This window comes from Lampetra fluviatilis, chromosome 62 (genome assembly GCF_964198595.1).
Source record: "Lampetra fluviatilis chromosome 62, kcLamFluv1.1, whole genome shotgun sequence".
Classification (NCBI taxonomy): Eukaryota; Metazoa; Chordata; class Hyperoartia; order Petromyzontiformes; family Petromyzontidae; genus Lampetra; species Lampetra fluviatilis.
Genome location: NC_136336.1, coordinates 1,590,936 through 1,607,095, shown reverse-complemented (window position 1 = coordinate 1,607,095; position 16,160 = coordinate 1,590,936). Strand labels below are relative to the sequence as shown.

The 16,160-nt window shown below is 54.5% G+C and overlaps 2 protein-coding genes across 2 annotated transcripts in view; one reads left to right on the top strand and one right to left on the bottom strand.

The window, feature by feature from the left end:
* The window catches only part of LOC144951348 (DNA topoisomerase 2-alpha-like), a 49,894-nt gene extending 45,194 nt beyond the window's left edge, over positions 1–4,700 (top strand). Inside the window, exons 33-36 of the mRNA XM_078881562.1 lie at positions 542–691; positions 1,100–1,213; positions 1,401–1,558; positions 1,842–4,700. Of these exons, the coding sequence (XP_078737688.1) occupies positions 542–691; positions 1,100–1,213; positions 1,401–1,558; positions 1,842–2,060 (641 nt within the window). The 3' untranslated portion in view covers positions 2,061–4,700. The remainder of the gene's footprint in view (positions 1–541; positions 692–1,099; positions 1,214–1,400; positions 1,559–1,841) is intronic.
* Positions 4,701–9,961: 5,261 nt separating this feature from the next.
* Positions 9,962–15,288, bottom strand: LOC144951341 (uncharacterized). Its single transcript, XM_078881545.1, has 3 exons — positions 15,067–15,288; positions 12,501–12,672; positions 9,962–11,667 (listed from the first exon to the last, which is right to left on the bottom strand). Exons 1-3 carry the CDS (start codon positions 15,116–15,118, stop codon positions 11,523–11,525), a joined length of 369 nt encoding a protein of 122 aa, XP_078737671.1. The 5' UTR covers positions 15,119–15,288; the 3' UTR covers positions 9,962–11,522.
* Positions 15,289–16,160: the final 872 nt, after the last annotated feature.

Sequence of the window (16,160 nt, the reverse complement as noted above, 5' to 3'; positions counted from 1 at the left end):
AGAGGACGGTCGCGAAACCTCTTACTTAAGACGGCATCGGCAAAGGCTGCTCTTAAGTTGCCGTTGCAGTGCCCCGGGGGGGTGGATCGTGTGCGCTCTCTGCGTCCGCGGGGGTGACCACGACGGGGGACTGGCGCCGGTCCTGTGTGGGCTCGTAATCCACTTCGGACATCGACCGCTGACTGAGGTCCCGTGGCGTGCCGGGGGGGGGGGGGGGGCGGGAGGGGTGCGTGGGAGGGGGCGGCTTTGTGCATCGAGACAGCGGCGGTCAGCAACGTACCCACTACCTGGTGCGGTGTGCGGTGTGGAAGCGTCGCTTACTCGGGAGACAAGGGCGTCCACGCGTGGGTGCTGGTCGCCTCGTGTGCCGTGCCATGCCGGCCTTCTTCATAGGTGCTTCTTGCTTAACAACACTCGCCCCAACAGTCTGTTGAGGCTGTCCAGTGCGATCTTTGCCTCATCCTGTATCGAGTCGTGAGCTCTGCTCCTCCGGTCGTCGCCCTCCCCCCCGCCACCACCCTGCCCCCCTCCTCACCGGCAGCGTTGAGCAGCGACGACGAGAAACCTGCAAGCACGGCCACCCCCCTCATCTCGTCGCTCGCCTCCACCAAGCCGCCCGCCGCTGCCGCCGCCACCTCCCACGCCAAGAAGCCGGCCGCGTCGAAAAAACAGTCCCAGGCCGCCAAGGATGGTGAGGGTGGGGGGTGGAAAGGGGGGGAGAGGTGGGGAATGAATGAAGGACGGTGAGGGTGGAGCGAGGGAAGGGGTGAGGTGGGGAATGAATGAAGGACGGTGAGAGTGGAGCGAGGGAAGGGGTGAGGTGGGGAATGACTGAATTGACTCACCTCTTACAAGTGGTGGTGGACTTGATGCCGCTGTGTACGTGTTCGTCGGGGATCCGATTCAAAATGATTGGAACAGCCCTGGGGAAATCGTCATTACCCGTCGTCTTTACGCCCTGCCCTCAGAGTCGGCTTCACAGTGTCTCCTATCTCCCTCGAGCGTGGCTTGGCCGTGCCGCACACTCCCCGTCACGCGTTGCGTTGCCGCGTCTATTAACACGGCGGGTTTATTTATTTGACTTATTTATCCCGGTCAGGAGACAAAGCCAAGAAGAAGCCCAGCGCCAAGTCCAAGAAGCCGCTGAGCTTGGACTCGGACAACGACAGCGACGAGGTCGCCTCCTCGCGCAAGCCGGCGCCGGCCGCCAAGGGTGAGCACCCGTCCGGCAAGCCTCGTGTCTCCCGCGTGTCCCCTGCGTGTGTCCCTGCGGATCTCCGCTAGTCCCCGTGGGCCCCGCTGTTCATCCACGTGCCCCTTGTGTCTCCGCACGTGTGTACCTCCCTGCGTCTCACCGCTGCCTCCGACTCCACTTCCCCTGCGTCTCCGCCCCGCGGCAGGCAAGGGTGGCGGCAGCAGGAAGAGGAAGGTGGCTGCCTCCGACTCGGAGAAGTCTGACGGGGAGTACAGCCCGCAGAAGAAGGTGACGCCCAAGGCCGCCACCGCTCTCCCCGCGGCGACTGGCAAGGCCGGGAGAGGGGCCTCCGGAGGCAGCAAGGTGAGGCAGCCGTTACCACCTGTAGCCGTGGCTATGATCGCCACATGCTCGCCGTTACCGCTGCAACGCTCTATATACCGTGAACACACACGATACATGCCCTGAACGCTCTACACCATTAACACGCACGACACGCGCCCTGACACCACGGTGAAACACACCACCACGAGCAACAAACACCGGGCACACACCCATAACACCGACACGCTGCTCATCGTCAAATCGTGTCGGCGCCGCGGACTGTAACACGATGGACCTTGGCGTGTCGTCTCGCCGACCACAGAAGGGCAAGAAGGCGGCCGTGTCGGACGACGAGGGCTCAGCAGGCGTGGACAGCGACGACGGGGTGGGGGCCGGGCCCAAGGGAGCGGGGGCCGGAGCCAAGGGGGGCGGCTCGTCGAGGGGCGCCCAGCAGAGGGAGCGCCCGGGGCGCGCGCGCAAGCAGGTGAAGTACTGCGAGGCCTCGGACGACGACGACAACGACGATGACTTCTTGGGCTGAGACGTGGGACCCCCCCTCCCGCGTCCATCACCCTCCCCCCACCGCCCACCTCGCCCGCCCAGCCAAGTGTTCGTCCGGGAGAGATTGGCGGGTGCCAGTCCACTCGTTGATGTCCTTTTTGCAAAAAGATATTATTATAAATCCGGGTGATGGAGGGAGAAGATGTGTGTGTGTGCGCGTGCCAGCGTGATGTTGCGCCGCGCCAATGGGGTTGGGGTTGGGTTTCAGGACGAGGTGTGAGCGTGAGTGATTGCGTGTGTGTGTGGGTTCAGCCAGCAGTATTAGTGATTGGATTAGTGTTAGGGTGTAGAAATTGGATGCGTGTTACGGTTTAGAGATGGATTCATGTTCGGGATAGAGTTTGGTTGAGGGTTAGGCGAGTGGTTTTGGGAAGCGTAATACGTGTTGGGGTTGGAGTTTGTTGTCATGGTTCGTGCTACAATAAGAGTCAGGGTTATAGTTAATGTTAGGGATATAGTACGGTGGGGGTGAATGTTCGGGTTAGCGTTAGCGGCTCCAGTTACGTTTGGAGATTGGGATAGAATTGGGATGAGGGTTTGAGAGTTCTAATTATAATCGTGTTTAAATTAGTGTTGGGGTTATAGTCGCGGGTGGTGTTTGTGTTCACATTCACGTCGGAGCCTGGGGTATACGTCATACACCAGCGAGCTGCTGGGTGGAGATGGGGAAAGAGGAAGGCGGAGAGATTAAGTGAGAGCCCACGGCGAGTCCGCCGAACTGCAGGGTGCAGGTTGAACCCCCGTGCCGTGTGTCCCACAGCGCACCGCTAGCCGTGGCCAGCGTTGACTTACTGCAGAGCCGTCCTCGTGTGGCAGCCGCCGCTCTCACACACACCTTGGGTTCGAAGCCAGGTTCCAGTTTTTTTTTATTTTGTTTAACCAGTTGAGCACTCGAGAGAACGAGGTGCAGTCTCATTAGCAAGAGTGACCCGGGACATTAAGTCTGCCAGGACGGGCGACGGTCGCTTATGTAGTATCGGCCCCAGTTGCGTAATTTACGGAATAAGATTTTTAGTTTTTTTAAATGTGGACTTTTGACTCCTGCGCGCTGCAAAGCAGATGGCGCGTGGTGGTGTTATTACCGCGTCTAAATGTGCAGCACCACCACAACCGCAGTAATAACCAGGGCGGGCCACTTGATTCCAACCGTGAAGTTCTGCAACAAGCGAACGCGCCACCGCCAGGCCGCTGAGTCACGATTGACGGCGCCAAAAATTAAGTCCACCCCCCCCCATCATCGGAAAATTATGATTCGTCACTTAATTCGGCTTTGGCCCGGCTCAGGAAAGTGTAAAACATCGCCCGCTTTCCATGCGACGAACTCGCAGCGCAGAGCATACAAATAAACGGGTTTTGCTGCCTGATGTGGATGATGAAGACCTCCTGGAGGGACCTCACCGAAGTCGTACAGTTTTGCGGCCAGCTCTCCGACAAGCGGCCGCATGGCAGCACTCTGCGAGGGTTCCCCAACGGTAGCCCGCTTCGTCTGGCATGTGACAACGATATTGCACACGTGCAATATCGTTGGGAGAAGCTTGCAAAAACAATTATTTTTGTGTGAAAACCCTCTTCGCTTATCCCGTGGCTGCCCACGACTCTCCTTCTACTCCTCTTTTTTTCCCCTGGCTCTCCGTCCGTCCGCCTGCCTGCCTGTGTATGTGCGCACGGCTGCTCGGTTTCGCGCACGCGGGGAGCTCGTCTGCGTTCCGAGCACCTCGGCTGTCCGACTCGTGGCACCGCGGAGAGGAGGTGAGAGCCCTCGCACACGGCGCCATCACCGCCCATCCACTTGCGTCAAACAAACGTCAGTCTGATAATCTGCGCTCAAATGAGGATTGAGGCATTGGCGTTCATCTCCCGTTTACAGCCCCCCCCCCCCCCGAGCCATTGATGGAAGTTCCACGTTCTTATGGTGACGGCGGCGACGAGTCTGATCCGCAGGACAAACCGCCATTGACTTGCCCACGAAGCGGCGCTCTCGTCTGCCGCTGTGCAAGCGATGGCGAGCGGTGGGGCCACATTCCGAGCGTGTTTCGTTGAGAGCTTCGCGCACCACCTCCGATTGCACCGCTCGGCTTAGCTCTGTGGGACGTGTGACGGTTTATCGCCGTTCACTTTCATCGGCAGCCGAAGTTTGCGTAATCCTACATGGGGTTTCCTCCGCTGGGGTTCTCCGATTTCCTCCCATAGCTGATAGCCAACATGCAGAGTGTAACTAATTGGTGATTGGCCAAAAACACCCTAGTCTCACAGGAGTCTCCTGAAAAACAAATAAACGGTCTGCGGACTCTTCAGGCGGTCGTGTGGCTTTTCCCCGAGTGAATCGATTCAACCTCTTCTGTTGCTGTCAAGTGATCGCGATCTCTGTTGCTTCTCTCATTTGCACCGAAAGTGGCCACCTTTTTGTACAAGCAACTAATGAAATATATGGATATATTTAACAACTTAATTGTTAACTCTTTGTCAAGGCTACGTTCGGAGCCGGAGTGGGGGGTGTGGGGCAGTGCAGTAAAATCCGCCGTTGTACTCTACTCCGCTCCCAACGCCTACGCTCCTCCCCCGCACCTATGTGTTGCAATGGACCAGTGGAGTGAAGTATGCCAGATAGCCCCCCCCCCCCCCCAGCACACACGGTGTGGGGAAGCTCTCCTCATCCAGCAATGGATTGCGAATGGGGGGCCACGCATATTGTTTCTGCTATCACTTGGGGCTTCATACCAGCTACCTCCAGCGCACGTACACGCGTAGCGATGTCGATTACGTTGGAAGCATCCCCTGCGGTACAGCGCTGCGAAGGTGAATGAAATAGATATTGTGAATTAATATTTATCCAAATTGAATGAGTTGATCTTTAAATGAATTCATAGCTAGGTGGAAGTGAATCGCCATACCGTGCCTGCGAAGTGAGGTGAAGTCCCCCAAACATCAAACGCCACCATCGGTGTGGCGCTCCTTTTCCCCTCCTGCCGTACGAAAGAAGAAGTTGCAAAAATTACTTTGGTCCTTCATGAATGAAGAGTAACATGTCAAATTGAATCACATTGAAAGTAACGATCAATCGGATCTCGATGAAAATGAATGAACCGGATATCTCCGATCAAACAGATCTCGGTGAAAGTGAATGGGTTGAATCGATTTCTAAATGAATAGCTGTACTGTATATGAAATCAAATTAATAGGAAAAAAATCTAAGATCAGTCGGATCTCGATGAAAACGAATGAACCATATATCTCCGATCGAACAGATCTCGGTGAAAGTGAATGGATCGAATCTGCATGATGCTAATTCCTTAGACGTCCTTGGATGTGAGAGCCGGTGATTGTGAATTGCCCGTCGGCGGAGTTCTCTCGCACGCGCCCCTTGGCCGTGCCGTAGCCAACGTCTCGCATGTCTCTGTTGATTTTTGTCTCTCCTCTCGCGCAGCCCTGAGATTTTTATTTTTACGAGTGACGATGTTGGCGCCATGAGGCAGTGCCAGGAATGGGTGGTGGTGGTGGTGACGACATCAGCATGTGTGAGGACATCTCCATGTGCGCGTGCGGGGGTTTTGTCTTTTGAAGGTTCCCTTTTTACGTTTGTTTCATTTTTTTATATTTTTGTTTCATACTCCCCGAACGTTTGCGTGTGTGTTGCCGTGGTTGGTTGTACGTCTCGTACGAGGATGTCGGTGTGCCGCTGTGTGCCGCTGTGTCCCGCTCGGTGGCGCGCTCTATGGCGCGCTCGGTGTCGCGGTGTGCCGTTCTGCGGCGCTGTGTGCGGTTCCCGGCGCTGTGTGCGGTGCCCGTCGCACCGGCCCCTCACCCCCCTCGCCCCCCTCACCCCCATCCCCACCACCCCCACCAACCCTGACCCGTCCAAAAAAAGTGTATAATATATACACACACACACAAATGAAATTGGTGGGGATTGTTCAGGAGTAGTTTGTGCCGAGTCGCGCCGTGCGTCATTACGCACGGCCGATGTCTGACGTTTTGCTCCCATTGCTTTGGAAGCTTCTCGAGAGAAATGCAATTGTTCCGTTTTCGCTCCCACGCCTCCCGGATCTTGCTCTCTGTTCCCGACAGCCTTGTGCCGAACTACAGGCAGTCCCCGTGTTACGGAAGACTTCGGGAAATCCGATGCTCTCATAAATCATGTTTTCTATGCTTCGTGGTATTCATAAACAATTGGACACAGTGCAGTATATGTTCCATGAGTGTCATTGTGGGTAGTTTTAGGGTAAGATATTCGATTAAATTCAAGAATCATAGGGAGCGCAGAGCGTACGTTCAGCGATACGGTAAAGATCGCGATAGAAAACGGACGACAGCGTGATGCAGCACTGAGAGAAAACGGTAGGGGGGAGACTATTTCCGGCTATGGGATTCTATCGTTGATTTTGGGGGGGAAAGTATTCACTTTCCGACGTACGGAAAATTCGGGTTACGGATATCTCCCGTGAACCTCTAACCCTTCCGTAACCCGGCGACCGCCTGTACTCACGTAACGACCCCAAGACGCATCGGTCGATCGGAGTAGATGGAGTTGCCATCCCTTTCCTTCCTCGCTCACCTCTCCGCTCGCTCCCTTTTAAATCGGTTTCAAGCTGACATTCCATCACTGAGTGGCGGCCATCGGCTTCTCTCGGAGTCCTCCAGTCTTAATAATAGGGGTTTTCCCCTTTTTCCTGGCAACAAAACTGAAACCCTTTTTTACGCCTTTTGGCGTCCTCTGGTCGAGCACCAATTGGGTCGAGGCTCAAAAGAAAGCCATCCCTTGGTGTGGACCAATCAGTTTCAAGGACAATGCATATATTATCATAGTGTGGTTAATGCAGACATGAATCCTTGTAAAAAAGGGTTTCAGTTTGGGTTGCCAGAAAAAAAGGGGAAAACCCCTCTTATTATATTTTGGTATATTTTGGTAGTGGCAAAGGAGGTCTAATGATGTAGATCCTCCAGTCTTGTCAAGCCATCATGTGCATCGTCGGCCACGGTTGATCCACTGCTGGATAAAGGCCCCTCCCCAAGCCGCCGCCACCGTCGCCTTCACACTATCCTGCGATGCAACAATCTGCCTAGAAACCTTCACGCGCGCCGATTTCATCGCTCCATCTCTTTTGGCGGGCGTGCTCTTGTGGCGCGTTGCATTCCTTGGCCCGCCCGCTCCCCCCTCTTGTATGATTCTCGACCATCATCGGCCATCGTTCCTTCTAACGTGTCCTGTGCAACCCCCCACCACCACCACCAACTGCTGTTCCTAACAGTTTTAATCAGGTAAGTAACCTGTAATCCGCGTGCTTTCTCTCATCCCACGCATCCCTCCCTCAACGTAAATCCAAGCTCGAGTCTCCACCCCCCCCCTCTCCCCCCCTCTCCCCCCCTCTCCACCCCCCCCCTCTCCCCCCCTCTCCACCCCCCTCTCCCACCTCCCCCTTCTCCCACCCCCCCTTCCACTTCCGCCTCCCACACCCCCCTTCTCCCACCCCCCCATTCTCCCCCCCCCTTCTCCCACCCCCCCTCTTCTCCCACCCCCCCCCCATTCTCCCACCCCCCCTTCTCCCACCTCCGCCTCCCACCACACCACCTCCCACCCTCCGACCACACCACTTTGCGTGCGGATCTCTGCTCCTGCGCACAAACCCATCTTGCTCCCCTGCCTGGTGGCGTGGGCGTTCCCCGTAAATAACTCTGTAAGTAAAAGAAATAGCTACAAGTCCATAATAACTATAACGACGACGCATCACTTTATTTAATGAAAAGGACCCGAACCCATCCCACAACACCCCCCCCCCGTCTCTCTACCCTCCTGTCCTAAACGACCAGCTGGTAGCGTGAAAACGGCTCGCGCCGTCGTCTCGGCATCCGTTAAGAGGATTTCCCAAACTCGGCAAAACGTCGGGAGCGTCGGAACTTTTTAACCTAGTTAGGTAAGCCACCACGCGCGCCTGGCTGTGTTTATAATAACAAATGTGTCGCTTTTTTTTAAGTCACCGCGTGCAACATGGGTCAATGTTTGTATCATGATTACTATGGAGTACTGTGTCGTTTTACTTTTAATTTGTTTTGCATCCATGAAGTTTTTAGATGAACTGTCGTCGGTTAAGCACATTTTAAACGAATCTCACGTTGCGTTTTTATCCCGTTTTACCGCGTCGGGTCGGGTGGGGGGGAACGGTGTCCGTGTGCGTTTTGAATAGGAAATTCCGGATGATGGCTTAATGAGCATTCCCACATGTCTCTATTAAATATGTTTGGTTCTGTAAACGTCCCGCGCGTGGCCTCTTTCCTTGCCTTGTCCCTAAGACGGCCAAGAGCGTTGGCAGCGATCACAAGGTGGGATTGCTAACACGGGAGGGGGGTTTGCGACTGTGAATCGCGGGCAATCGGCTTGCAGCGAAGAGAACGACGAGAAATGCCACGGAAGGTTTAGGATCGCCTTGGAGGAGTTGCTGGAGGATCGTGGCCGCATCCACCGAGGATCCCCTGGACAGCCTCGCTGGACAAACAAATCGATCTTCTAGAATGCGGAGGTGTGGGGGTGGTGGGGGTGGTCCTTGGGTGAGACGATCAGGAAGAGGAAGATGGCGATCGTTCCCGGGACCACGTTCTGCGGAAGCCCCGGTGACTGCCTGGAGACTGCCTGGAGATGGTGAATCGATCCTCCACGCACGGAAGGGGGGGGGCGTCCCTTGAGTCAATGATGAAGATGACAATCATGAAGATGACAATCGTTCCTGGGAGACGTCCTGCCGGGGTCCGGAGACTGTTTCGAGACGATGGTGAACGAAGAACTGGGACTGATGACGCTGCTGTTGCTTGGACAAGCCCTCGTCTCGTCCTTCAGGCGTATGGCGTGTGTACATGATGCAGTTCCACCACTGGACGAGAGGATTAGGAATAAAGGATGTACAGGGGGTTTCAAAAAGACGGACCCAATTTCATAGCAGTATATTTCACGATGGCAACATGTTACAATTACACAAAGTTACAAACGGTTTAACGAGTTATCAAGTTTTACTAGCCATTTTATAAATGCTCTATGTGCCCTCCACCTGCTGTACGGACAACATCCAGACGATAGTTGAATTCATCCCAAACGCCTCTCAAAGTGTCTTCCACTGAAGTCACCGCTGCCGTGATTCTGTTTTGAGGTCATCCAGATTAGTCGCTAATTGTGGCACAAAAACACGGTCTTTGACGTGTCCCCACACGAAACAGTCGCCGGGTGTGGTGATGTCTGGGGGTGATCTTGGGGGCCAAGAGGCATCTAGCTGTAATCATCTGAAACTCTATGCCCCGCCCTCTCTATGCCCCGCCCTTTCAAGTGGTAAGAGTTTCATTCATGGGCGGTTTGTGGTTGCAGAGATATAGCAATTTCAAATCGGGTCCATCTGTTTGAAACACCCTGTATTTGAGTCTCCTGCAGAGGCAGCGTTGTCTCAATGCTAATTGGGGCTTTGCATTGAGCGGGAGGGAGGGGGGATCCCAGACACAGCATGAAAGACGGACGTGGAAACGGGTTTATACCGCAGTGAACACTCTTGCGACTATTCGAGACCAACAGACACCGATTGTTAAGGAGACAAGAGGAAGTGACCCCATGAAAAGATGTACACAAGAGACAGACAACACAGAATCGCGTGGCAACGTACACGTCTTGAGAGAGCCACCATCACGGGCCTCGAAGCTTTGGTGCTCTGGCCACCGCTTCTCCCGTCCTATTGAACATGGCTCCTGTTCTGCGCATCACAACGCAAACACTAATATTTTTATTTTAACAGTTAAGTCTTCACTGAGCTGTGTAGCTCTTTTTCAGAAGCCACCTGGTGATCACAAATGACAGCTCAACAAAGTGGCTTGTGGAAATTTACAGCAGACAAATAATTTAAAACGTGCGTTTCTAAATGTGGAGGGAGGAGACCGGAGAAAAATCCATGTGACCACGGGGAGAGAACGTGTCGACTCCAAATATAATAGAGGCGTCGGGATCGAACTCCACGACTTGCATACCAGGCAAGGTAGTTAATATCTCGCCACTGTGCAGCAAGAACAGCAGTTTCTCTGCACAACGTCCGACATAGAATATTTTTTTTCTGCACACATTCGTAACAACCAAACATTGCGCGCCAGCATTTTTAAAAAGTCCTGTTTATTCGCACAGCCGGGCTCGACAAGAATGCTGCAGGCGGTTTTAACGATACAGGGCGCCCCATCCACCACGGGAGGACGATTCACGGATGGCCAACGGCTACAAAGAGCTGGGCCGTGATGTTAGCCGAGCACAATCCAGACGGCGAGCGACAACAACTGGGAGGTCTCGAGGTGTGAAGTCGTGTCTCGAGGTGGCGGTCATGTTTTAAAGTAATCTCACTAATAAATACGGGGTAGTATTTTTTGGGTTTAGATCGTGTAAATATAAATGTCGCTAACCCACGACTATTATTTGACAGCCAATCGGTAAGGTTTGTTACGTAAACAAAACATGCTGATTACTACTTCAGCACACACCCGGTGTGTCGGGAGTGTTAACACAACATTTACACTTTGAGTGCTGTAACGTTTCTCTGGCGATTACAATAACCAGCTTCATTGGGCGATTTGCCAGAATTGTGACGGAAGTCTTCCCGTCTCGGTCTTAAACAGAGTCAAGGTGACATCACTGAGCCTATCAGGTGCGAAGACCACAGTGGGCGGCTCATGTAGTTATATAAATTACAATGCATTGCGAACCTGAGAATATGCGGCACCTGCGCAGGTTGTCTGAAAAACTCCTTTTCCACTGGTACATCCGTGCCGAGCCAGCATGGGTGATTTACCTAACCAAGCCAGAACCAAACCATGATATGCTGGTCTCGACGCTCTTGGGGGGGTCTACGTGATGTGTGGTTGAGGCAAAATCCATCATTGTACTGTGTTTGCCACCTTTTATAAACCGGTTCTGACGAGCGTGAAGTATGGTGAAAAAAAACACGAGATGACCCGCATGGCACACTGAAGCCCTCATCCAGCAATGGATTGACAGATAGCTGTACATGAACAAGGCAGCATTTAATCTTCATATAACCCAGGTCGCCCTTGTGATAGAGGCAATATTTAGCGTGTATCAAAGGGTCTATATTTCATATAGCCGAGGTTAAAGGAAACCGCTGATAACAAACACGGTAAATAAAAAAAACATCGTTGGCGGTGCAACCACCGGTGCCACGAGGTTCCCCGGCGCGTGGAGCTCAATTCAGCTCCTGGCACGTGGGAGCAAAACGGCGGACGTCGTAGCGAACGCCGTAGCGAACGCCGTAGCGAACGCCACGCGGTACGACCCAGAAAACACATCGGAGGGCTGCGCTGCAGCACGTCCGCGGAAACCCCCGCGGTAGCAGCGGCGGTGGCCCTTGGCGTTCCATTCCAAAGGCGGAGCGGCGGAGGTGCCCACTGCCGGTGGTGCCGGCTCGGCCCCGACGTGCTACCGCGTCTCCGCGGCCCCCACGTCCTCCTCCTCGTTGGCCAGCTGCATGCGGCGGCGCACGCTTAGCTGCTTCGCTCGGTTCCGCTCCACCTGGCCCTTGGCGAGGATGAAGAGCGTCACGCCGACTGGCATCCCGATCAGCCTGTGCAGAGGCACGCACACGGGGGCGCGCACCCGCCATCACGCGCTAACAAAGATGAAAGATCACCCCCGCGTAGCCTTTTAACGAGCTGTTTGGGGCAAGTTGGCGAGTAGCACCAATGAAGGGCAGCATGGCACACTAGGGGGGGGTGGCCAGCACCACGCCCGGCCGGCCGCCTTTGTCTCCCCAGTGGCGATGTCAACACACCGCGCCAGCTACTCGTTCAGGGCCGAGTCGAGTACACGACACTTGGGGCTTGCGTGGCAGAGCGAAGCAAGCACGTCTCCGGCAATCTGGACGCTGGCAGAAAATAAACCGGTCGCTTTCGTCTCCCATGCTGATGTTTTATACACACCGCACCAGGTACGAGATTGGAAACTCATTTATTTAAAACTGCTTTTTGTGTTTTAGTTTGCGTTATTTATAAATGTGTCGTAACCCTCCACCACCCGACACGGCCAATCAGTAAAAAAGTGTCACGTTGACAAAAGACAAATAGTTCACTGCTTTAGCCCACCGGTGTGTTGAAGCATGAAACCACAACATTTACAATTTGTAAATGTTGTGGTTTCACGATTGGCCGTGTCGGGTGGTGGAGGGTTACGACACATTTATAAATAACGCGATCTAAACCCAAAAACGTTGATTATGAATAATATTGGTCGCGAAAGCCTGCTACGTGTTAAACTGTTTTAGTTTGTCGTACTTCCCCCGCACCTCCGATTAGCACGGTTGGCTACGTACGGTGCGAAAGAAGTTCAACTTACACCGCACCTCCAATTAGCGGAGGACCGGTTAAAATATGAGTCACTTAAGTGGCCGCGTACTCGTACCAGGCCCAGCCAACGGTCTTCATGGGGTTGTTGGCGGGACGCTTGGGGATGTAGTTGGGGTCGTTGTAGAGCGCCTGCTTCACGGACCCGGCACCTCCCGGTGGCGGCTTCTGCTGCTGGCGGAGTCGCCCGGCGGCGCCGTGCAGCCGGGCAGAGCGAGCGCCCAGCAGCCCTGCGTGGGACGGGCAGCAGACAAAATATCTCCCCCCGTGAAATCTTCACAGACTGTTGAGGTGCCGTTAGCCAGTAGCACCCAGGAACTTTTTTTATTTGCCCAGGTAACGCCCGCTGACAGATATAGCGAATTTTTTAGAAGTGACCTGTCGTGTGGAGATTTATAGCAGCCAAATGCCTGTAAACGCACGTCGATTCTAAACGTGGAGGGGGAAAACGCCAGAGGAGCCGGAGAAAAATCCACGCGACCACAGGGAGAGAGAAACGCAAATATACAGCAGAAGGCGCCAGGGTCGGAATCAAACCCAGGACCTCCTGCATACCAGGCGAGGTAGTTAACATCTCCTAGCCACCGAGATGATGATGAGAGAGACACGCAGACTCCAAATATACAGCAGCAGCCGCCAGGATCGGGGATCAAACGCAGGACCTCCTGCAGACCAGGTGAGGTAGTTAACATCTCCTAGCCACCGAGATGATGATGAGAGAGACACGCAGACTCCAAATATACAGCAGCAGGCGTCAGGGTCGGGATCAAACCCAGGACCTCCTGCAGACCAGGTGAGGTAGTCAACATCTCCTAGCCACTGTGATGATGATGAGAGTGACACGCAAACTCCAAATATACAGCAGCAGGCGTCAGGGTCGGGATCAAACCCAGGACCTCCTGCAGACCAGGTGAGGGAGTTAACATCTCCTAGCCACCGAGATGATGATGAGACACGCAAACTCCAAATATACAGCAGCAGGCGTCAGGGTCGGGATCAAACCCAGGACCTCCTGCAGACCAGGCGAGGTAGTCAACATCTCCTGGGCACCGCGCCAATTCCTCCGGTCACGATGACACAGCGCGATTTGAGCTTTTTAACAGCGGCGCCATTCCTTCTCAGGCGTGCCCTGCTTGGTCCTCGACATAGTAACGTGGAGTGCCCACCACCGGCTCACCCGGCACCTACGAAAAGTATCGATGACCGCTGGCCATTAAGAGCATGCGGGTCTTTGACCTTTTGCCGGTATTTTGTCAAAAGTTTACTCTCTCGCCGCCGCCGCCACAAATCAGCGCGGCCTCCATCAACACAACAACCATCAACACAACAGCCATCAACACAACAACCATCAACACAACAACCATGAACACAACAACCATCAACACAACAACCATCAACACAACAACCATCAACACAACAACCATCAACACAACAACCATCAACACAACAACCATCAACACAACAACCATGAACACAACAACCATGAACACAACAACCATCAACACAACAACCATCAACACAACAACCATCAACACAACAACCATCAACACAACAACCATGAACACAACAACCATCAACACAACAACCATCAACACAACAACCATCGCCGCTGCTGCGTCTCTCCGGTGGCATCAACTTCCACCAGCGCGCAATCCACTGCTGGATGACGAAGGCCTCCCTCCCCCCCTCCCCCCACCAGGACATCGTTCGCCGTCTCGACATGCAAGAACGACGACTACAAAGCTCGCACTTGCACGGGCGAGTTTGGAGCGCTCCATCTCCACGGTGAATGGTCCTCTCGGGGGGGGGGGGGTCACAGGTCATTTAGCTCCTTCCATGCAAGTCGTCACGTGTCTCCCGAGTGGAGGCCGCCGTGGCCCGAAGGGGCAGCGACACTGGAGGGAGACGGAGGCAAGTGCCCCCCCCCCAATGTCAAGATGGAGACACGAGACGGACGAGACACAGGATTAACCGCACGGCCTTGAGGACCACCCTCACGGCTCCTCGTCGTCGTCCTCCTGAAGGCGGCTTCTGTTCGTGTGCGTCACGACGCTGCACATGTGAACTGGGTGGCGAGGCTGCGAGTTTAGCTCCGTCTCAGCAAGCCGCCTGGCGATCACAAACGACAGCTCGACTTCGTGGGCTTATCATCACGTGGCAATGTATAATACTGTAGTGGACAAGTATTCTAAACGCCTATTTTTATTCTAAGTATACGAGGGAAACACGAGAGACAGAGACAGATTGCCAACGCAGCATCACACGGACTGATTAATTCTTAGGACGATTGACTGCAACGCCTTCTCAAGATAACACAAAATGTCATCACGGCGATCTTGTGAACATGACCTCCACAGCTCCTAAGAAACATCGCGTGGCCTTTCACGTCTCCTGCTTCTCCTGTTCCGCTCTTTATTACGGACAAGGTTCATTGCCCGAAACGTCGCCCCCTATTCACCTCGGTTTTACTTATTGGGCCCGCAGTGTTGTCGAGTTTACGCTGCATCCCAGCGGTGGTTTGTCGTCACCGTGTGCCAGGCTAGGTGCACCCTCGAGTACTGCGCTTGCGTCCACCAAAAGCGAAGTGTGTTGTTGCGTAAACGTCAAGGGAGAGAGATACGGACCACGGCTGGGAGCCGCGTAGGAGGCGAATCTCCAAGCAGCGAGTCCACTCATCGTCTTGCTGCGAGCACGGTGTCTGCACGACCTGCACGGCGTCTCACGCGTGCCACTGCTCGTCAGGTGACGCGGGGCGCGCTGCTGGAGACGTGGGGGGGGGGGCGGCGCTGCTGCTGATGCCCTCGACGCCTGCACTGGGCCCGGAAACACCCCCACGTGGTTTTGGGTTTTCTTGTGGCTGGCCCCGTGACGTCACTTCCCCACCCGCCCCCACTCCTCCCCACGCCCCGCCCCCACCCCGCCCCCACGCCCCCCCACCCCGCCCCCACGCCCCCCCACCCCGCCCCCACGCCTCCCCCACCCCACGCCTCCTCCACCCCGCCCCCACGCCTCCTCCACCCCGCCCCCACGCCTCCCCCACCCCGTGTTGTGGCATTTAAATATAAAAAAAAATACATGGCGTCTATAAAGTCCCTATATATATAAACACATTATACCATTAGTTCAATAAAATAGTTCGGGACTTTATGGCGACGTTTCGGGCGATGACCCTTCTCTATGGTGAATTTTACAATAACGCAGTGGGTGTGAAATTTTAATAAATATATAAAACATTCGTCAAGAACTCTGTGTGAGCTTCATATTGTGACGTTTGTTGTCACGTTCTGGCCCCGTGCCCCGACTGGGACATCTGTGACAAAGAGCTTCACAGCTCATCGGATTCCTGCGGTATCTAGTGAATATTCTGATTACTACAAAGTAGACATTACATAGGCAACGTTTCGGGCGATGACCCGTCTCTGCTGTGCATTCGACAACAACGCAGTGGGCCTTAAAGAGAAAAGTAACGCGCGACGTTTCGGGCATTGGCACCTTCTGCAGTAGGATGCAGGACACCCACGTGGTCTATTTGCCTTGAGCGGCACTTAAACGCGAGCCGCCGATTGGTCCCCGCGCGTCACGTGGGCGAGGCGCGAGCCGGCGGGCCGATTGTAATGACGAGGCAGTCGCGTGGCGCGCGGATCGATTCTTTTTGGACGAAGCGATTCGACGCGCGGCCACTTCTACAGCGTCGATTCCCCCAACACTCATTCCGCCG

Excerpts from the sequence above, each read along its gene's own strand:
- LOC144951341 (XM_078881545.1), bottom strand. The coding sequence starts at position 15,118 with ATGAGTGGACTCGCTGCTTGGAGATTCGCCTCCTACGCGGCTCCCAGC. Across the intron at positions 12,673-15,066 it reads CTACGCGGCTCCCAGCCGTG|GGCTGCTGGGCGCTCGCTCT; the intron begins GTCCGTATCTCT and ends CGTCCCACGCAG. Across the intron at positions 11,668-12,500 it reads AAGACCGTTGGCTGGGCCTG|GCTGATCGGGATGCCAGTCG; the intron begins GTACGAGTACGC and ends GCCTCTGCACAG.